The 19,262-nt window shown below is 51.8% G+C and overlaps 1 protein-coding gene across 2 annotated transcripts; it reads left to right on the top strand.

Annotated features, from left to right (window-relative positions):
• The first annotated feature begins 9,390 nt into the window (after positions 1-9,390).
• On the top strand, positions 9,391-19,236 carry SRF (serum response factor). Of its 2 annotated transcripts, XM_016955553.3 has the most exons (7): positions 9,391-9,903; positions 11,581-11,847; positions 13,440-13,701; positions 14,282-14,401; positions 16,020-16,211; positions 16,535-16,611; positions 16,824-19,236. In XM_016955553.3, exons 1-7 carry the CDS (start codon positions 9,391-9,393, stop codon positions 16,917-16,919), a joined length of 1,527 nt encoding a protein of 508 aa, XP_016811042.1. In that variant the 3' UTR covers positions 16,920-19,236. The 2 variants fall into 2 exon arrangements, with proteins under 2 accessions (XP_016811042.1, XP_016811043.1); XM_016955554.3 differs by lacking the exon at positions 16,020-16,211.
• Positions 19,237-19,262: the final 26 nt, after the last annotated feature.

A 19,262-nucleotide genomic window follows, 5' to 3' on the forward strand; every position in this document is an offset into this window, starting at 1 on the left:
CTAGACGGGCCTAATCCTTGTGCTCAGATGGGGAGGGTAGAAGTGTGAAGGGGAGCAAGTTAGAGTAGGGTTGGAGAAGGAGTTAGTGACAGACTCAGGTCTCTGAGTCCTTTCAAGACCCTAGGAGGGAAGTGAAGTAGGTAGAACCAAGCTGAGAGACGGTGCTTAATGCCTGAATCTTGTGTCCTCACCTATCCTCTGCCTCATTCCAGTAACTTCAGCCTGGTTCACCGTCCAAAAGAAACGAGTCCTGAACTCCTGCTCTAGTTCCTTTACTCCTCACCAAACTTCTGAATAATAAAAATAACAGCAGGCTGGACATGGTGGTTCACACCTGTAATCCTAATACTTTGGGAGACTGAGGCAGGAAGATCACTTGGGACCAGGAGTTTGAGACCAGCCTGGCCAACATAGTGAGACCCTGTCTCTACAAAAAATTTAAAAATTAGCCAGGTGTGGTGACATGCACTTGTAGTCCTAATTACTGAGGAGGCTGAGGCAGGAGGATCACGTGAGCCCAGAAGTTTGAGGTGGCAGTGAGCTATGATCACAACACTGCACTCCAGCCTGGGTGATCAAGTGAGACCCTGTCTCAAAAAAATAAAAAAAACAGGCCGGCTGGGCACGGTGGTTCACGCCTGTAATCCCAGTACTTTGGGACCTGAGGTGGGTGGATCCACGAGGTCAGGAGTTTGAGACCAGCCTGGCCAATATGGTGAAACCCTGTCTCTATTAAAAATACAAAAGTTAGCTGGGCGTGGTGGTGCACACCTGTAGTCCCAGCTGCTTGGGAGACTGAGGCGGCAGAATCGGTTGAACCTGGGAGGCGGAGGTTGCAGTGAGCCAAGATTGCACCACTGCACTCCAGCCTGGGCAACAGAGCAAGACTCTGTCTCAAAAAATAATAATAATAACAGGCCACAGTCATAGTGGCTCACGCCTATAATCTCAGCACTTTAAAAGGCTGAGGTGACAGAAATGCCTGGGCAACATGGCTAGACTCCACCTCTACAAAAAATTTAAAACTTAGCTGGGTGTAGGGCCGGGCACCATGGCTCACACCTGTAATCCCAGCACTTTGGGAGGCCGAGGCGGGTGGATCACAAGGTCAAAAGATAAAGACCATCCTGGCTAACACGGTGAAACCCTGTCTCTACTAAAAATACAAAAAATTAGCCGGGAGTGGTGGTGGGTGCCTGTAGTGCCAGCTACTCGGGAGGCTGAGGCAAGAGAATGGCGTGAACCCGGGAGGCAGAGCTTGCAGTGAGCCGAGATCGCACCACTGCACTCCAGCCTGGGCGACAGAGTGAGACTCTGTCTCAAAAAAAAAAAAAAAAAAAAAAAAAAAAAAAAAAAGAGAGACCATCCTGGTCAACATGGTCTCTACTAAGAAAAATACAAAATTTAGCTGGGCATGGAGGCACGTGCCTGTAGTCCCAGCTACTCAGGAGGCTGAGGCAGGAGAATCGTTTGAACCTGGGAGGCAGAAGTTACAATGAGCCGAGATCATGCCACGGTACTCCAGCCTGGAGACAGAGCGAGACTCTGTCTCAAAAAAAAAAAAAAAAAATTAGCTGGGGGTAGGGGGGGTGTGCCCATGGTCTCAGCTATTCTGGAGGCTGAGGAGGGAGGATCTCTTGAACCCAGGAGGTTCTCACCACTGCACTCCAGGCTGGGTGACAGAGCAAGACCCTGTCTCAAAAAAAAAAAAAAAAAAGAAGAAGAAAAAAAGAAAAGCTAATGTTTTTTGAAGACTTTATCTGCACTAGTCACTTAATATGCATTATCTCATTTAATCTCTGCAACTACTCTGTTAGCCAGATGAGATTATTTCCATTTCACAGATTAGGAAACTGAGTCTCAAGGGAAGTCAGGTAGTTTGCCCATGGTTACACAGCTAGTAAGTGAGCCATAGTCACTGGTATACACCATGCATTACATCCTTCAGATGTGTTGAAGGGAAAATTTTTCTAGAGCAGTGTTTTTCAAACTCTGGTTTGCAACCAGCATTAAAAAAGAAAAAAAGGGAAAAAAAGAAACATAATAGGCACTATCAGAGTACATTGTATCCTTTAAGGGTAATTGTTGTTTTACAAAATTTTGTTATATTTGCTGCATATATATATATATTGGATAGTGTGTTAGTTAACTGTTGGGTGGTGATACTGCATAGTAATCCCCAAATCTTACTAGCTGACAAGATTTTTTTCTGACTCATGTATCTGCAGGTTGGTGAGGGTTGGCTGATTTTGGCTGTGCTTGGTGCCAGGCTGGAGGTCTGGCTTAGGTCTAGTCTGCTGGCACCCAGAGCATGTTCTTATGCAGTGGCAGAGTGCGAGAGGTCAAGCCAAACTGTGCAAGCACATTTCAAACCACAAGTCTGAGCTGGCACCATGGCATGTGCCTGTAGTCCCAGCTACTTGGGAGGCTGAGGCAGGAGGTTCGCTTTAAGCCCATGAGTTTGAGGCTGTAGTGTGCAATGATTGTTCCTGTGAATAGCCACTACACTCACTCCAACCTGGGCAAAATAGACCCCATCTCTTACACACACACACTCACGCACACACACACACGTCTGTTAACATTTTATTGGCCAAAGCAAGTCACACAGAAAAACCCAACATCAGCACCAGTAGGACATACTGCAAAGTCACACGGCAAGGATGTTGATGTATATAATTCCAACAGAGGGTGTGAAGAGTTGGGAGCAATAATCTAACTGACCACAGGTTGCAATGTAAAAATGATTTCTGACTGTGGGTTGCACCCAGAAATATTTGAAAGGCACTGCTCTGGAAAGTCATTAATCACTAAATCCTCTTCTAACTCTTGTTCTTCCTTGAGCACTCCATAGTGGCTAACATTGTTGGCCATACCTTCCTCTTCAGAGACTCTCCTCCGTCCCCACCTTTTTTTTTTTTTTTTTTTTGAGACTATCTTGCTCTGTCACTTAGGCTGGAGTGCAGTGGCGTGATCTCAGCTCACTGCAAGCTCCGCCTCCGGGTTCACGCCATTCTCCTGCCTCAGCCTCCCGAGTGGCTGGGACTACAGGCACCTGCCACCACGCCCGGCTAATTTTTCATATTTTTAGCAGAGACGGGGTTTCACCATGTTAGCCAGGATGGTCTCGATCTCCTGACCTCATGATCCACCCGCCTTGGCCTCCCAAAGTGCTGGGATTACAGGCGTGAGCCACCGCGCCCCCCCACCCTCCCTCACTTTTTTACACTGTCAACAGTTTCTCTGGCCAGTCCTTCTCCAGCCCTGGCTAAGGCTTTTTTTTTTTTTTTTTGAGACAGAGTCTTGCCCTGTTGCCCAGGCTGGAGTGCAGTGGCACAATCTCGGCTCACTGCAAGCTCTGCCTCCCAGGTTCACGCCATTCTCCTGCCTCAGCCTCCCGAGTAGCTGGGACTATAGGCACCTGCCACCATGCCCAGCTAATTTTTTATACTTTTAGTAGAGACGGGGTTTCACAGTATTAACCAGGGTGGTCTCGATCTCCTGACCTCATGATCCGCCCGCCTCAGCCTCCCAAAGTGCTGGGATCACAGGCGTTAGCCACCGCGCCCCGCCTAAGGCTTCTTTTTCTCCTGCCATGGCTATTCTCCTGAGACTGTCATTGCCCTTCCTTTCTCTACTTTCTTTCTTTCTTTCTTTCTTTTTTTTGGAGATAGGGTCTCACTCTGTCACCTAGGCTGGAGTATAGTGGTAGATCATGGCTCATTCCAACCTCAGCCTCCCAGGCTCAAGGGATCCTCCCACCTCAGCTTCCGAGTAGCTGGGACTACAGGTGCGTACCACCAAGCCTAGCTAATTTTTGTATTTTTCGTAGAGATAGGGTTTTGCCATGTTACCCAGGCTGGTCTCAAATTCCTGAGCTCAAGCGATCCACTTGCCTCAGCCTCCCAAAGTGCTCACAGGCATGAGCCACCACACCCAGCCTATTTTTGCTTAATTTTATTATTATTATTATTATTATTATTATTATTATTATTATTTTGAAAGAGTGTCTCGCTCTGTCCCCCAGGCTGTAGTGCAATGCCTTGATTTTGGCTCACTGCAACCTCCACCTCCTGAGTTCAAGCAATTCTCCTGCCTCAGACTCCCCGGAAGCTGGGATTATAGGTGCCCGCCACCACACCCAGCTAATTTTTTTTGTATTTTCAGTAGAGACAGGGTTTCACCGTATTGGCCAGTGTGGTCTCAAACTCCTGACCTCAAGCGATCCATCCGCCTCAACCTCCCAAAGTGCTGGGATTACAGGCATGAGCTACCGCGCCCGGCCTATTTTTGCTTAATTTTAAAAGAAAAATATAAAAGTCATATTGATTGTCAAAGAAGTCACATGGTACAAACTTATATAAAGCAAAAAAACACACCCCTCTCATCCCAAACCTCACTCTCCATAGGTAAGCACTATTAGTGTTTGGAGTGTGGCTTTCCAGACTTTTCCTGGGCACAATGACTCATAAATTCTTTTCCATTACTGCTAATGCTGCCATCACAATTGATACCCTCTTTGCCTCTGTGCAAAATTATGAATCCCTGGGTAAAGGTTAATTCCAAATGAAAACAGATTTAGGGTATTTTGACAGTAATTTTTTTTTCTTTTTTGAGACAGGGTTTTCCTCTTACCTAGATTGAGTGCAGTGGTGCCATCATGGCTCACTGCAGCCTGGGCTCAAGCAATCTTCCCGCCTCAGCCTCCCTAGTAGCTGGGACTACGACTACAGATGCGTGCCACTGTGCCCCAGCATTTTTTTTTTTTTTTGAGATGGAGTTTCACTCTTTCACCCAGGCTGGAATGAAGTGGCACGATCTTGGCTCACTGCAATCTCTCCCCTCCAGATTCAAGTGATTCTGCTGCCTCAGCCTCCTGAGTAGCTGGGATTATAGGCATACACAACCAGGCCCGGCTAATTTTTGTATTTTTAGGAGAGGTGGGATTTTTGCCATGTTGGCCAGGCTGGTCTTGAACTCCTGACCTCAGGTGATCCACCCTCCTAGGCCTCCCAAAGTGCTAGGATTACAGGCATGACCCACCTTGCCTGCCTGTGGTTTTTTTTTTTTAAGAGATGGGGTCTCATTGTGTTGTCCAGGCTGGTGTCAAAACTCCCGGACTCAAATTATCCTCCCACCTTGACCTCAAAAAGTGCTGGGATTTTAGGTGTGAATCACTGCACCCAGCCATGACAGTAATTTTAAAAAGCAATCCTTAATTTTTGTTTGTTATTAGTTAGGTGATAAAAATCAGAAGAAAGAAAGAAAGGTCGGGGTGGAATCTGTGTGGTGTGAGGGATCTGGCTGAAATTCCCATGCACTTACAGAGGCCCTTCATGGTCTGGGGTGGACATGAGCTCCCATCTGTTGCAAGGTGCTACTCTGATCAGGCCTTTTCGGAGGAACATTTCAACTTCACATTTCAGAGCAGCCAGGCGGGAGCTTACCTAGGCTCAGTAGGCTGCGTGGAGTCTATGGTAAAGTGGAGAGCCTCTTCTATGGCCACCATCAGCTCCAGGTTATAATGCTTTTGTGGGTACCTAGGCCCAGTGTTACCAAAAATTCTGATTTTTTTGAGAGAGGTCAGATATTCAGATTTTTTTTTTTTGAAAAGGAGTCTCACTCCGTAGCTCAGGCTGGAGTACAGTGGCCCCATCTAGGCTCACTGCAACCTCTGCCTCCCAGGTTCAAGTGATTCTCCTGCCTCAGCCTCTCGTGTAGCTGGGATTACAGATGTGTGCCACTATGCCCGGCTACTTTTTTATTTTTTTAGTAGAGATGGCGTTTCACCATGTTGGCCAGGCTGGTCTTGAACTCCTGACCTCAAGTGATCCATCCACCTCAGCTTCCCAAAGTGCTGGGATTACAGACATGAGCCACCACGCCCGGCCAGACATTCAGATTTTTATGGAAACTCTTATGATTTTTAAATGTTATAAGGTCCAAATAAAACACCTCTATGAGACAGTTTTTGATTTTGACTTTATCCCTAGCAATACTTTTGGCTCTGGAACCTGCAGTAATCCAATAGTGTGGGTAGAGGTCTCCTCCTGACTCCCTGTGGTGACAAAGGACATGAAGATGGGCCATCCCAAGCAGACAGAGAAGCTGTGACACTAACACTGGTGTGCAATGACCCAGGAGTTGGGAGAAGTTGAAGAGAGGGCAGCCTATTTGGAGGGAAGCTAAGGACTGCCTTCTTCCCAGACACCCTCCCCTATAGATGTGACAGAGAGCAGTTGTCCCTGCTGAGGGATGTCACCCCTGCATGTGTCTAAACTAGGGGGCGCAAATGAAAGGGTCTTTAGAGGGCAGGTGGGAATGAAATCCCAGGGCTTTGGCTGTAATATTATGGTGCTCAGACAAAACATGACCCCAGGCATCATTTGTGGTCCCTAAAACCCTTCTGGAACCTATTTATCTGTTTGACCTGTTCTTCCTCTTGGGCTAACACATTCCATATGTTTAAGTACCTGTTGTAAAGAGTAAATTAGTGGAGGGAGGGGAGACCTCTTTAAAACTATTGGGGGCTGGGTGTAGTGGCTCAGGCCTTTAATCCCAGCACTTTGGGAGGCCGAGGTGAGAGAATCGCTTGAGCCCAGAAGTTTGAGACCAGCCTGGGCAACATAGGGAGACCTTATCTCTATATGACAAAAAATACACACTATATTTTATTCACTATACACACAAAATACACACTATATTTTACTGATCACTTGCACATATTTTATTTCAGTATTTTTCAAGCTTTTGGATTGTGACTCACAGTAAGAAATGCAGTTAATATTGTCATCCATTACACACATACACTGAATTATGAGAAATTGACAATATCCCACCTTCTTGACCTATAAAATGGCAATTTTGTAGGGTTCAACCTATATATAATGCAAACAAACATTTTATGCAACAATATTTGCCCTTGCTTTTTGTGATACCCATTAATTTATTCTTTTAAATGTTGATTGTAGTATACTGAATTGATATCACTACCACTACCAGTAATGACTAGGTTACAATCAACTGCTTTATTTAATCTTCATAATTTTTCGGGCAGGAATAATCACTGCCTCCCATCCCCTTAAACATGCCAAGATGCTTTATCCCTAGGATGAGGTGACTTACTCCAGGTAACTCCTATTGCCTAACCACTGACCAATTACTCTGCCCTTTAGTCTTTATGTCATTAAATCTGCATTAAGAATTTCATGGAATAGGCCCGGCATGGTGGCTCATGCCTGTAATCCCAGCACCTTGGGAGACCGAGGTGGGAGGATCACTTGAGGTCAGCAGTTCGAGACCAGCCTGGACAACATGGCGAAACCCCATCTCTACTAAAAATACAAAATAGCCAGGTGTGGTGGTGGGCACCTGTAATCCCAGCTATTTGGGAAGCTGAGGCAGCAGGAGAATCGCTTGAACTGGGGAGGCAGAGGTTGCAGTGAGTCGAGATCGTGCCAGTGCACTCCAGCCTGGGCGACAGAGCGAGACTCTGTCTCAAAAAAAAAAAACAAAAAAAAAACAAAAAAAACAACAACTCATGGAATGGATAGCAACATTGATGAATATTGCGTCTGGAGAGATCAGATCACTTGTCACTTGTTTCCAGGCACAGGGCTTACCAAGAGGCAGATTCCAGATTTAAATAATTCTGTAACAGCAAAGTCCAAGCTATTTTCACTGCTTTGGAGAAAAGACCCAGACCCAGAGCTTGAACCTCACTTTGCAGCACCCCAGTTTTAATCTTTTAAGTTTGTTTTTTTTTTTTTTCTGCTGGGCACGGTGGTTCATGCCTATAATCCCAGCACTTTGGGAAGCCGAGGGGGAAGGATCGCTTGAGGCCAGGAGTTCGAAACCAGTCTGGGCAACATGGCAAAACCCCATCTCTACAAAAAATACAAAAATTAGGCCAGAGTGGTGGCGCGCACCTGTAGTTCCAGCTACGTGAGAGGCGGAGGTGGGAGAATCGCTTGAACCCGGGAGGCAGAGGTTGCAATGAGCTCAGATCGCGCCACTGCACTCCAGGTTGGGCGACAGAGCGATACCCTGTCTGAAACTTTTTTTTTTTCTCCAACGGGCTTTCCAGAGAAGTGTGTGTATGTGCGTGTGTGTGCGCGAGCGTGCTTGCTTGGGCTTAAACTTTCTGTCGGGCCACACTTTCCCAAGTCTTTGCACTGGCTGTAGGGTGGGCTTTATCCTCGGGACGTCCTCCTCCCCAAGTCCAGCCTGCAGCTGGAAGTCTTCACTGATCTCCGTCTCTCCTCCCTGCCCGCCTCAGGACTGGGAGGCCGATCTCTGTCTCTCGCCCTCCCCTCCACCAGCCTTTTCCAGATGTATGTCTGCTAAAGACCCCCCAGTGCAGAGGATGATGAATGAAGATCCTCGAGCCAGCCCGGTGGGAAAGTTTCGTCGCCTACAAAAGCGAGGGAAAGGGAAGGGAAGTTGGGGGGAGGGGAAAAGTTAGAGCTGAGCGGCTGGGGCGCGACGAGTCTGGACACCGGGGACCCAAGCTCTCTCCGCTCAGCCAATAACTGTGCCTCCCTTAGGAAGGCGTGAGGAAATGCTCCAATCAATCCCTGCACTCCTCCCTTGGAATTTGGGCTGTATTTTTTTATTTACTGCAAACCCCACAATCCACCCAGGGGTTTCCCCAGTGTATGCCTCCAGCGGTCCCGGTGCCCATTTACTAGTGCTGCTCCCTCTCTTCCGCAAGACTGCGCTCCAGTCCCAGCCTCCTTCTCCGCGGGTGCCTCCCAAACCGTTCTATCATTCTCGGGTTCAGGGAGGCGGGATCGTGCCTGTTCTCCGGTTCCTTTAAGAGGCGTCGGCTCCACCCCTCTCAGAGTCGCGGTCTGACGCGAGATGACAGCAACGAGTTCGGTATGTCTATGCAAATAAGCGCCCTCTTGTGGGCCAATGGGGAGCGGAGGTGCCGGAACCACGGACCAATGGGGCGGGGGCGCTGGGGCTCACCATATAAGGAGCGGCCTCGCCATAAAAGGAAACATTGTATCTCTTTATATGGGGGGAAGGGTCGGGGGATCCCTCCGCCGCCAGCGCGTGGTCCCGGCCCCCTCCACCCGCCGTCTCGGCCGCGGCCAGCAGCCCCTGCCCCCCGGGGGACGCTGACGGCCGCCCGGCGCGCCGCCCTAGCAGACGGACAGGGGGCGCTGCGCGCGGCCTGGGGCAACCCGGGCCACAGGGGCAGGAAAGTGAGGGCCCAGGTCGGCCCGGGCGTGCAGGGGCCCCGGGTTCGCAGCGGCGGCCGCGGCAGCGATAGCGGCACTAGCAGCAGCGGGAGTGCCGGGTTGAGCCGGGAAGCCGATGGCGGCGGCTGCGGCGGCTCCGATTCCTCGCTGACTGCCCGTCCGCCCTCCTGCATCGAGCGCCATGTTACCGAGCCAAGCTGGGGCCGCGGCGGCTCTGGGCCGGGGCTCGGCCCTGGGGGGCAGCCTGAACCGGACCCCGACGGGGCGGCCGGGCGGCGGCGGCGGGACACGCGGGGCTAACGGGGGCCGGGTCCCCGGGAATGGCGCGGGGCTCGGGCCCGGCCGCCTGGAGCGGGAGGCTGCGGCAGCGGCGGCAACCACCCCGGCGCCCACCGCGGGGGCCCTCTACAGCGGCAGCGAGGGCGACTCGGAGTCGGGCGAGGAGGAGGAGCTGGGCGCCGAGCGGCGCGGCCTGAAGCGGAGCCTGAGCGAGATGGAGATCGGTATGGTGGTCGGTGGGCCCGAGGCGTCGGCAGCGGCCACCGGGGGCTACGGGCCGGTGAGCGGCGCGGTGAGCGGGGCCAAGCCGGGTAAGAAGACCCGGGGCCGCGTGAAGATCAAGATGGAGTTCATCGACAACAAGCTGCGGCGCTACACGACCTTCAGCAAGAGGAAGACGGGCATCATGAAGAAGGTACCAAGCCGGGGGGCTGGCCGGCCCCGGGGCCCGGTTGGGGTGGGGATGTGCAAAGGGAGCCCGGGAGGACCGCAGAGCCGAGGCGGAGGTGAGAGGCTGCGAGTCCGTAGGAGGTGTGTGGGAGGGGATGGCTCCTGCCCGGGGAGGGCCGAAGGGGAGGGGCCGCCGGGGAAATGTGGGGAGAGGGGAGATCCCGCGAACGCTCGCAACCGTGGGGAAAGGCGCAGAGGTGGGAGTGACCGGCGCAAGAGAGGAAGAGGGCCCTTGCTGAGTGAAGGGGTGAGGAGCGGTGATGGGAGGCTACGAGGCTGCCGGGGAGGTGGATAATGAGAACCCGGGATCAGTAGGTCCAGTGCACTCCGGTGTTCGGACGAGGGCGCCGGAAAAGCAGGGAGCAAACGAGAAGGTATGGAGGTGAGGAGGCTGGAGCTGCATGACAACAATGAGCGAGCATGTGTGGGAGGAAGTGGGCACCACGAGAGTAGTGCTGGTTGGAAGGACAGGCAGGGTTAGGGACCAGGTAAGGGAGCGGGGCAGGAGAACTGGTGCTGCCCTGAGCAGCAGGAACCTAGTCCTGCGCCGGCCGTGAGTCTTCCATGGCATCCACTGGGAACCACATGCTCCTGGCAGGACCCGCTGCAGAATCTCCTGCCGTTAGGACAAGTGGGGTTTCCAGCCCTAGGGAGAATCTATGCTTGGATGGGGTTTGGGAGAAGTCAGGGAGGCTTGCAGAGGTACCTAGGAATTCCTCTTCTGCCAGCCAGTGAAAAGTGTTGAGGAAAGGAGTCATTTTGGGGTGTAGACGTTAAGGGAAGAGATGAAAGCAGAGAAACTGGGAGACAAGGAGCTGGATCCTTGGGAACACTGGCTGGTGTTTATTTCTGTCCCATGTAGAAACCAGAGCTGCTTCCAAGGTGTTTTGCAGAACTTTGTTGGGAGAGTATGGCATCTATGGGGCCATCCTTGAAGGTCCCCTTCCTGGGCTCATGGCAGGATGTTTAGTGCTAATCTAGGTCTCGTCTCCCATCACTCCAGACACTGTTGTATCAGTGTCCCTTGTCACTTGATCATCAGTGGAGAAGATTGTGGGGGGAGGTAATTAAGGAAAACTCTCTTCTCTCCTTCCATAACCTTCTTCCCAAGACAAAGGAGTAAGGGCAGTAAAGTATTACAGGGCAAAAGGAGAAACTAGGCTGTGGCAACAAGTTGGAGCCTGTGCAGTTTCTGGAAAAAAACATGGGACAGTTGGAGCTTAAATGGTCCATTATCACTAATGTCTTGTACAAATTCCAGTGTGATAGGTAGGGATCCATCGTGGTCCCTGTGACAGTGAGAAGGGGTGAGGCTCTGGGACATTCCAGGCACTAAGCTGTGTTGGGAAGCAGCTAGCTGGGTCCTTCGTATCCCCTGAAGTTATATGTTCCATCACTGGGGGCTGTTACTGTTTGCTTGGGGTATCTTCAGGTCAATGGGGCTGCTCCTCAAAGGAGGAGCATGGGTAGTTTTGCTGCTTCCAGAGATCCTGATAGGACACCCTTCCCTCAGAGTCATTAGAGACGAAGGTCATTATGGGAATGGGGGAATGACATCACTGTATAATTCTTTTTCCAACTTCTCAAGGAAGGTAGAGATAAAAAGTTTGCTGACCTGCCCATCTCCCTCCTCACCCCTCAGGCCTATGAGCTGTCCACGCTGACAGGGACACAGGTGCTGTTGCTGGTGGCCAGTGAGACAGGCCATGTGTATACCTTTGCCACCCGAAAACTGCAGCCCATGATCACCAGTGAGACCGGCAAGGCACTGATTCAGACCTGCCTCAACTCGCCAGACTCTCCACCCCGTTCAGACCCCACAACAGACCAGAGAATGAGTGCCACTGGCTTTGAAGAGACAGATCTCACCTACCAGGTGTCGGAGTCTGACAGCAGTGGGGAGACCAAGGTGTGTTTGGGTTGCCTATGTGAGAGGAGGGAAGGGAGCGGGGTCCCTCTCCCTTTCTGGCCCAGGACAGGTGGATAGGTGCCCACCGATGTGGAGTGGAGCCGGATTAACGACCCTCGTCCTAGGGGACAGGTGTCCATCCTCGCTTTCCTGATAGAAGACCGCCCCCCTAGATAAGCGGGCGGCCTCCGTGCCCATATAAGGCCGGCTTGGGCTCCACGCCGGCCTCCCGCCCGCAGCCCGCCTGCCTGGCAGGGCCTTTGCATTCCTCCCGCCAGCTGTCTCCCCGCTAGGGGCGGGGGTGTAGCTTAGCCCGGCCCTCCGGGCTGGGTCGCCAGGGAGTAGAAAGGGAGCACTCCGGTCCCGGGGTCCTGGGAATCCAGCACTCTTGGCAGGCGGGCTGGTTGACTGGGCCGGGGACTACCTTACAAGCCAGCCGCTGCCCTTTCAGGGTGTTGGGGGCCTGGGCAGTTAGGGAGCGCATTTGCCTGCTGCTAGGGATGCCTGCGCTGTTACTCCTCCCCCTTCCTTTTCCCGGTAAGGAGAGGGGGTGGGGCTTCCTCTCTTGCTGTCTGGGGAGCTCCACCTTCCGGGTGGCACTTAACTGACTGGCCAATGGGAGGAAGCGGCACTGTTTGCCTTAGCAACGCCTCTGCCAATCAAGGGTCTTGGGCCCAGCTGCTTAGCAAACGTCTCGTGCTGACCCACCCCGCAGCCTTTGAGCCTCTGGTTGACTCAATTCGGGTCTGGGCTTGGTGGCTTGGTTCTCAGTTTCCTTCTTCCCCTTCTAAGAACGAAGTCTTCCTTAGGGGAGAGTCAGTGCTGTAGGCTACCTCCTCTCTTAGTGGCATATCATCTGTAATAATTTTTAAACTTTTATAACAGTAGGGCTCATTTATTCCCAGGAAATTTTGTTGGATGAGTACATTCTTTTGGTAGTTTACATCTTGGGTGTTTGACATATAGTGTGTCATTGCCAGATTCTCAAGATCTCTCTCAAACTCTTAAGTTCCCTGAGAAACTCAGTTCCTATCTCAGAAGCCTGACAAATTAGAGCTGGAAGAACTCTTTGAAAGAAAACGTAGTAGCCCAGCCCCCTCATGCTTATAGAAGAGGAAAACCGAGGTTCAGAAAAGGGGAGTGGTTATTTCAGGGTCACTTAGATGGTCATTACCAGAGCTAGGAACAGACCTTGGTGTCCTGACTCCCCAGCCAATGGGATTACCACAGTCCGCTGGAGCAGAGAACTCAGGGGATTATAATAATGACAATGATAATAATTATCATAAGAGCAAAAAATATTTATTTTGGTTTTTTTATGTGCCAGGTAGTGTTTTCTAAGTGATTTACATATGCTAACCTACTTAATCCTTACAGCAACCTAGGGGGTAGGTATTATCCTCCTTTTACCGATAGAAAACTGTAGCTCAGTAGATCAATAACTTACCTAAGAGTCAGGCATCAGGTAAATGGTGGCGTTGGGATTTGAACCCAAGCTCACTGGTTTCAGTCTGGGTTCTCAGTCCACACAAAGCTTCTGCAAAGGCAGGATCTGGTAGAGGCTCATTGCTTCATCTTTACTCTGGGTATAGGACACACTGAAGCCGGCGTTCACAGTCACCAACCTGCCGGGTACAACTTCCACCATCCAAACAGCACCTAGCACCTCTACCACCATGCAAGTCAGCAGCGGCCCCTCCTTTCCCATCACCAACTACCTGGCACCAGTGTCTGCTAGTGTCAGCCCCAGTGCTGTCAGCAGTGCCAATGGGACTGTGCTGAAGAGTACAGGCAGCGGCCCTGTCTCCTCTGGGGGCCTTATGCAGCTGCCTACCAGCTTCACCCTCATGCCTGGTGAGTCACGAGGGGCAGGGAGAGATTCGTCCTTCCTGGGGCAAATCAAGCATGCTAAGAGTGTGTTTAGGGCTGGCACCAAGAGAACCTCTTTCCCTGCTCAGAAGGAAGGTGAATAGGGGCCAGAGCCTGAGAGAAGCCTCTTATATCCCGTTGGCAGGCATACCTCTGCCCACTGAGACCCCTGCTGTCCTTGTCAGTAAGTTTCAACCATATATTCTGGCCCTGTCTAGCTACCCCAGCCCCGTGCCCTCATTGCCACAGGGCAGTAGATGTTTCACCACTTCCTGCCTTGACTGGAAGGCAGATCATGTCTTTGATGGGTTATTGCCAGCTCTTGGGTCAACTGAAGAAAAGAGAGACAAGGCCCAGGGCAGGAGGAGGAGGGATGGGCAAGAGTAGAGCGTGGAAGCCCCCAGAGGGAAGACTCGGGCATGAAGGGCCTCTTTGGCTTCCAGGAAAGATAGTGATGGAAGTTGGGGACCACTGTGCCAGACCCTGGGACTGGGGTGTCCATGGGTACTTGGTGGAGGTGGCAATTGGGTGGGACAGAGCACAAATAAGACTCTGTGTCTTGCAGGTGGGACAGTGGCCCAGCAGGTCCCAGTGCAGGCCATTCAAGTGCACCAGGCCCCACAGCAAGCGTCTCCCTCCCGTGACAGCAGCACAGACCTCACGCAGACCTCCTCCAGCGGGACAGGTATAGCTCGCAGCCCTGTCACCCTCCCTCCCTGCCTTCCCCCACGAGGCCTAGCAGTAGGTGCCCAACAGTAACCCTCCTGTAACTAAAGTCAGGGGATTTCTTAAAGTGGAGATTGAGGCTTTGGGCCTAATAATTATGGGGAAGTCAGGTGAGGATGACTGGGTTTTGAATCCCGCCCTGCAGTGGGCAGCGGATTCCAGAAGAAAATTAGGGACCATTGACCTACCTCCTCATTCAGATGAGGAGCCTGAGGCCTAGAAATAAGAAGTTACTTGCTCAAAGACACATTTGCTTAATTATCAGGAAGGACTTAGAGAGCAATTTTCTCTTTGTGCGAGGGTCTTATAGGTTTTGAGTAGCCACAGTTACCCTCAGGTATCTCTAGACATTTCAGAAATGATGAGATACTCTCAAAGTAAGGTTAATTTTAAGTTCTTATTATTTATAACCTTTTTGCTCAAAGTGTGGCCTATGGACTGGGAACACCAGCATTACCTGGGAGCTTGTTGGAAATACAGAATCTTGAGTCTCACCCCAAACCTACTGAATCGGAGTCTGTTTTTTTTTTTTTTGAGACGGAGTCTCGCTCTGTCGCCCAGGCTGGAGTGCAGTGGCACCATCTCGGCTCACTGCAAGCTCTGCCTCCCGGGTTCACGCTATTCTCCTGCCTCAGCCTCCCGAGTAGCTGGGACTACAGGTGCCCGCCACCACACCTGGCTAATTTTTTTGTATTTTTAGTAGAGACGGGGTTTCACCTTGTTAGCCAGGATGGTCTCGATCTCCTGACCTCGTGATCCACCCACCTTGGCCTCTCAAAGTGCTGGGATTACAGGCCTGAGCCTCCGCACCCGGCCCAGAGTCTGTGTTTTAACAAGATTCCCATATAATGCACGTTAACATTTGAGAAGTGCTTGTTTGAAAGATGAATTTGTTAGCTGTGCATTAAGAAGGAGGGAGAGGCCGGGTGCGGTGGCTCACATCTGTAATCCCAGCACTTTGGGAGGCCGAGGGGGGCAGATCACGAGGTCAGGAGATTGAGATCATCCTGGCTAACACGGTGAAACTCCATCTCTACTAAAAATTCAAAAAATTAGCCGGGCTTGGTGGCAGGCATCTGTATTCCCAGCTACTCGGGAGGCTGAGGCAGGAGAATGGCATGAGCCCAGGAGGCAGAGCTTGCAGTGAGCCAAGATCGCACCACTGCACCCCAGCCTGGGTGACAGAGTGACACTCCATCTCAAAAAAAAAAAAAAAAAAGGAGGGAGAATGAGAACAAATAAAAAATAAGATGTTAGAGCTCCTAAAAGGGGAGTATCTGAGTTTTCTGAGAGTAGGTCAGTCATAATCTTTGTTTTTCCCAAGATTTAGGACTTAGAGAATTCAGTAGATAGACAATTGAATAGTACAATTTGATAGGATACAGTTAAAGATTGATGCTGTTGTGTTCAAGAAAAAATAGGCTTTTCTTAGTTGATGATGGAGCTGAGGAATAGTCGTGTCTAGCTTCTGACCTGGGAAATGGCAAGAGGGCTCTGGGGGCCTGGAATTCCTACGGACGGAATGGGAGTTATCAGTGGGGACCAGTGCCGAGCTGACACATGTCTGTGTTTGCCAGTGACGCTGCCCGCCACCATCATGACGTCATCCGTGCCCACAACTGTGGGTGGCCACATGATGTACCCTAGCCCGCATGCGGTGATGTATGCCCCCACCTCGGGCCTGGGTGATGGCAGCCTCACCGTGCTGAATGCCTTCTCCCAGGCACCATCCACCATGCAGGTGTCACACAGCCAGGTCCAGGAGCCAGGTGAGTAGAGGAGCAGGGCTAAGGAAAGGAGGACCGTTTCCTTCTTTATACACACACACACACACACACACACACACATGCACTGATGCCTACAAATATTTCTACCCAAATACAACACAGACTTGGATGCTCACACACACATTTGGACACCCATGCACACTTGGACACTCACACCCGCATGCACCCTCAGACACACTGGCACCCTTTCCCTTGGGCTCTTACATCTGAGACTCCCCCAGTCACTTGTGCATTTGACACCACTCCTCCAATATCTGGAAGTTTCAACAAACAATTTGAGTATCTCCTGTGGTTTTCCAATGTAGGTGGCGTCCCCCAGGTGTTCCTGACAGCATCATCTGGGACAGTGCAGATCCCTGTTTCAGCAGTTCAGCTCCACCAGGTAGGTAGGGATATCTTTCACCCCATCCCAGATAGCCACTTCTTTGTCTTGACCTTAGGGGATCCTGTTACCAGTTCATCAAAGCCAAAATCCCTAGCCTGGAAGCCCATCTGCTTTTCTGCTCAGGCCTGTGGCTGGCAGGCAGGGAAGCCAGGGGAGCCTGAACTGGCTGGCCAGTCCCTGCCCCTCCTCATACATCCCCTTCCCTCCAGATGGCTGTGATAGGGCAGCAGGCCGGGAGCAGCAGCAACCTCACCGAGCTACAGGTGGTGAACCTGGACACCGCCCACAGCACCAAGAGTGAATGATCCGCCCGCCGCCCTGGACAGATGGCCCAAGGGATGGCACCACTTATTTATTGTTGCCTTTTCACGTTTTCTTTACACACACGTTGACAGGCCGCAGGAGGGAGGCGGGGAGGAGGAACGGGCAGCCACAGGACTGAGCCCTCTCACTCCAGCCAAAGAAATGGGCCTGCCTGCCTCCACCCATCCTCCCTCAGCCTCCCCTTCTTCCCGCCCCACCTCCCATTTCTGTTGCTGGAGGGGCTGTCCTCCTTCCTGGGACCCCCTCGCCAGCTTGGCTCGATGTTTGCCATGAGTATTAGCTTACCCAATGGGACCGTGCCCCACCTCCCCACACACAGGCCTTCTGTGGGGCTGGGCACCGTGTCCTCCTCTGAGGAAGCAGTTGGGGCCCTCTTGCCAGCCTCCTTGCTGACCCCAGGTCAGCCCTGTGTCTGTCACAGGCTGGGTCAAAAGAGCCCTGGCTCTGCCCCTCAGGGGGCCAGCTGGGGAGATGGGGGCTTCTTCCTCACACTGCTGTCCTCTGCCCCTTCAGCTCCTGAGTAGCTGGGCCTGTGCACTGGGCAGGTTCCTGGGGCCGCCTGCCCTGCCTTGCCGCTCCCCTTGGACCTCCAGGGGCTCCTGGGTTGGAGGGAACCACCAGCGTTCCCTTCTCCCCCTTGTCTTCCCCCCTCTCCTCCCAGCTGCTTTACTTAAAGTTGATTTTGAACTTTTTATTTGAGGAGACGAAGTGAAAACAAATCTATAAATATATATTTTTAAAATATTTAACTTTTTTTTATGGCGTTTTTCTCGTCCCCCTCCCTGCCCAAACTCCCCTTCCCTGGGGAGCCCTCAGGCTCCCCAGAACTGGCTGGGCCCCTGGGGACAGAGCCACCCCATGAGCTCGGGGTCCACCAGTGTGTGGGGGAGATTCTGGGTTTGCCCAGTCCTGGGTTGTTTCCAGGAGAAAGCCGGGGGAGGGGCCCTCAGGCCATGCCCCAACGGGGTGGGGAGGGTGACCCACAGCTCTGGGCCTCTTTTTGCCCTTTAGGGCTGTTGCTAGGGAGAGGGAAGAGGGAGACCAAATGTCGGGGTTGGGGTGGGAGGGCGTCAGGCAGAGGCAACTGACTTCATTTGTGCCACACGCATGGGCATTGCAGCCTTGCGCTGTCCCAGGCATGCAGCTGCCTGGGGCCCAAGTTGCAGTGAGCAGGGTGGGGTCTGGGAGGGGGTGAGAGGCAGGAATGGGGGTCAGAAGAAGTGGGAGCAGCTTCTTGGGCTGAGTGCAGCCAAAGGGGAGCCAGAAATGGGCAGTTCTCCCAGGGAGTGAGCAGCTACTGTAACTTTTTTAAATTAAGACAAAAAGCCTTGAAGAAAATGACTTTATTTTTCTAAGTGTAACCTCAGTATTTATGTAATTTGTACAGGGGCCATGCCCCACCCCCCTCCTCCCCCTTTGGGGTAGACCTTGAGGGTGGGCCAGCATAGGGGGGAGGGTCTTTTACCCTGTGTCAGAGCCTACCTTCACCACCTATATCCAGAAGGGGAGCTTTTTCAGAAACAGGGCAGCAGTGGGGTGAAATTTTCTTAACCCCTAAGACTGCCTTCAGTAGGAACAAGCTGGCTTCTGTGATTAGGTGAAGGGATGGGGGAAGATTTTACGCACAGCCTAGTTATCAAGGGGATGATTTGCCGACATGTTTGAGAACCCCCTAACCTCTAACCCTCATTGCTGTCTTGCCCCAGTTTGGGGTGCCAAGATGGAAGTCACCTTTTTGGGCTTTCTCCTGGAGATAGCTGGGGCTTATGGGTGGCTTTCAAGGCTGGGGCGTGGCAAATCAGGGGCCAGAGAGCAGGGGAGCTTGGGACTCAGGTCTGTAACTGCCCAGCCCCTTTTCTCTGCTCTTGTTTCACTCCACCATCACTCACTCACTCCCCACTCCCCCACCCATGGGGAGGAGACCTTTGATGAATTCTTCCTCTCCTTCCCACAAAAGACAGACCCAGTGAGTGAATCAGGCAAAGTGCTTATAATGTGTGTTGTGTGAGCGTGGCCTTGGGAGGACATGCGTGTGTCAGGGATGAGTTGAGGTGGCATTTTTATGTGCAGCGACCCTTGGTGTTTCCCTTCCTCGGTGGCTCTGGGGTATGTGTGTGTGGGTGTGTGCGCCTGAGTGAGTGTGTGTGCTTGAATGTGTGTGTGTATGTCAGTGGTTTCTACTTCCCCTGGGATGCTGACCCAGGAATAGTGGACATGGTCACAGTCCTATGTACAGAGCTTTCTTTTGTATTAAAAAAAAAATACTCTTTCAATAAATGTATCATTTTTGTGCACAGACTGTGGGGTCTTTGGTTCTGTTTTTC

The sequence above is a fragment of the Pan troglodytes genome, chromosome 5, assembly GCF_028858775.2.
Source record: "Pan troglodytes isolate AG18354 chromosome 5, NHGRI_mPanTro3-v2.0_pri, whole genome shotgun sequence".
NCBI classification, from domain to species: Eukaryota; Metazoa; Chordata; class Mammalia; order Primates; family Hominidae; genus Pan; species Pan troglodytes.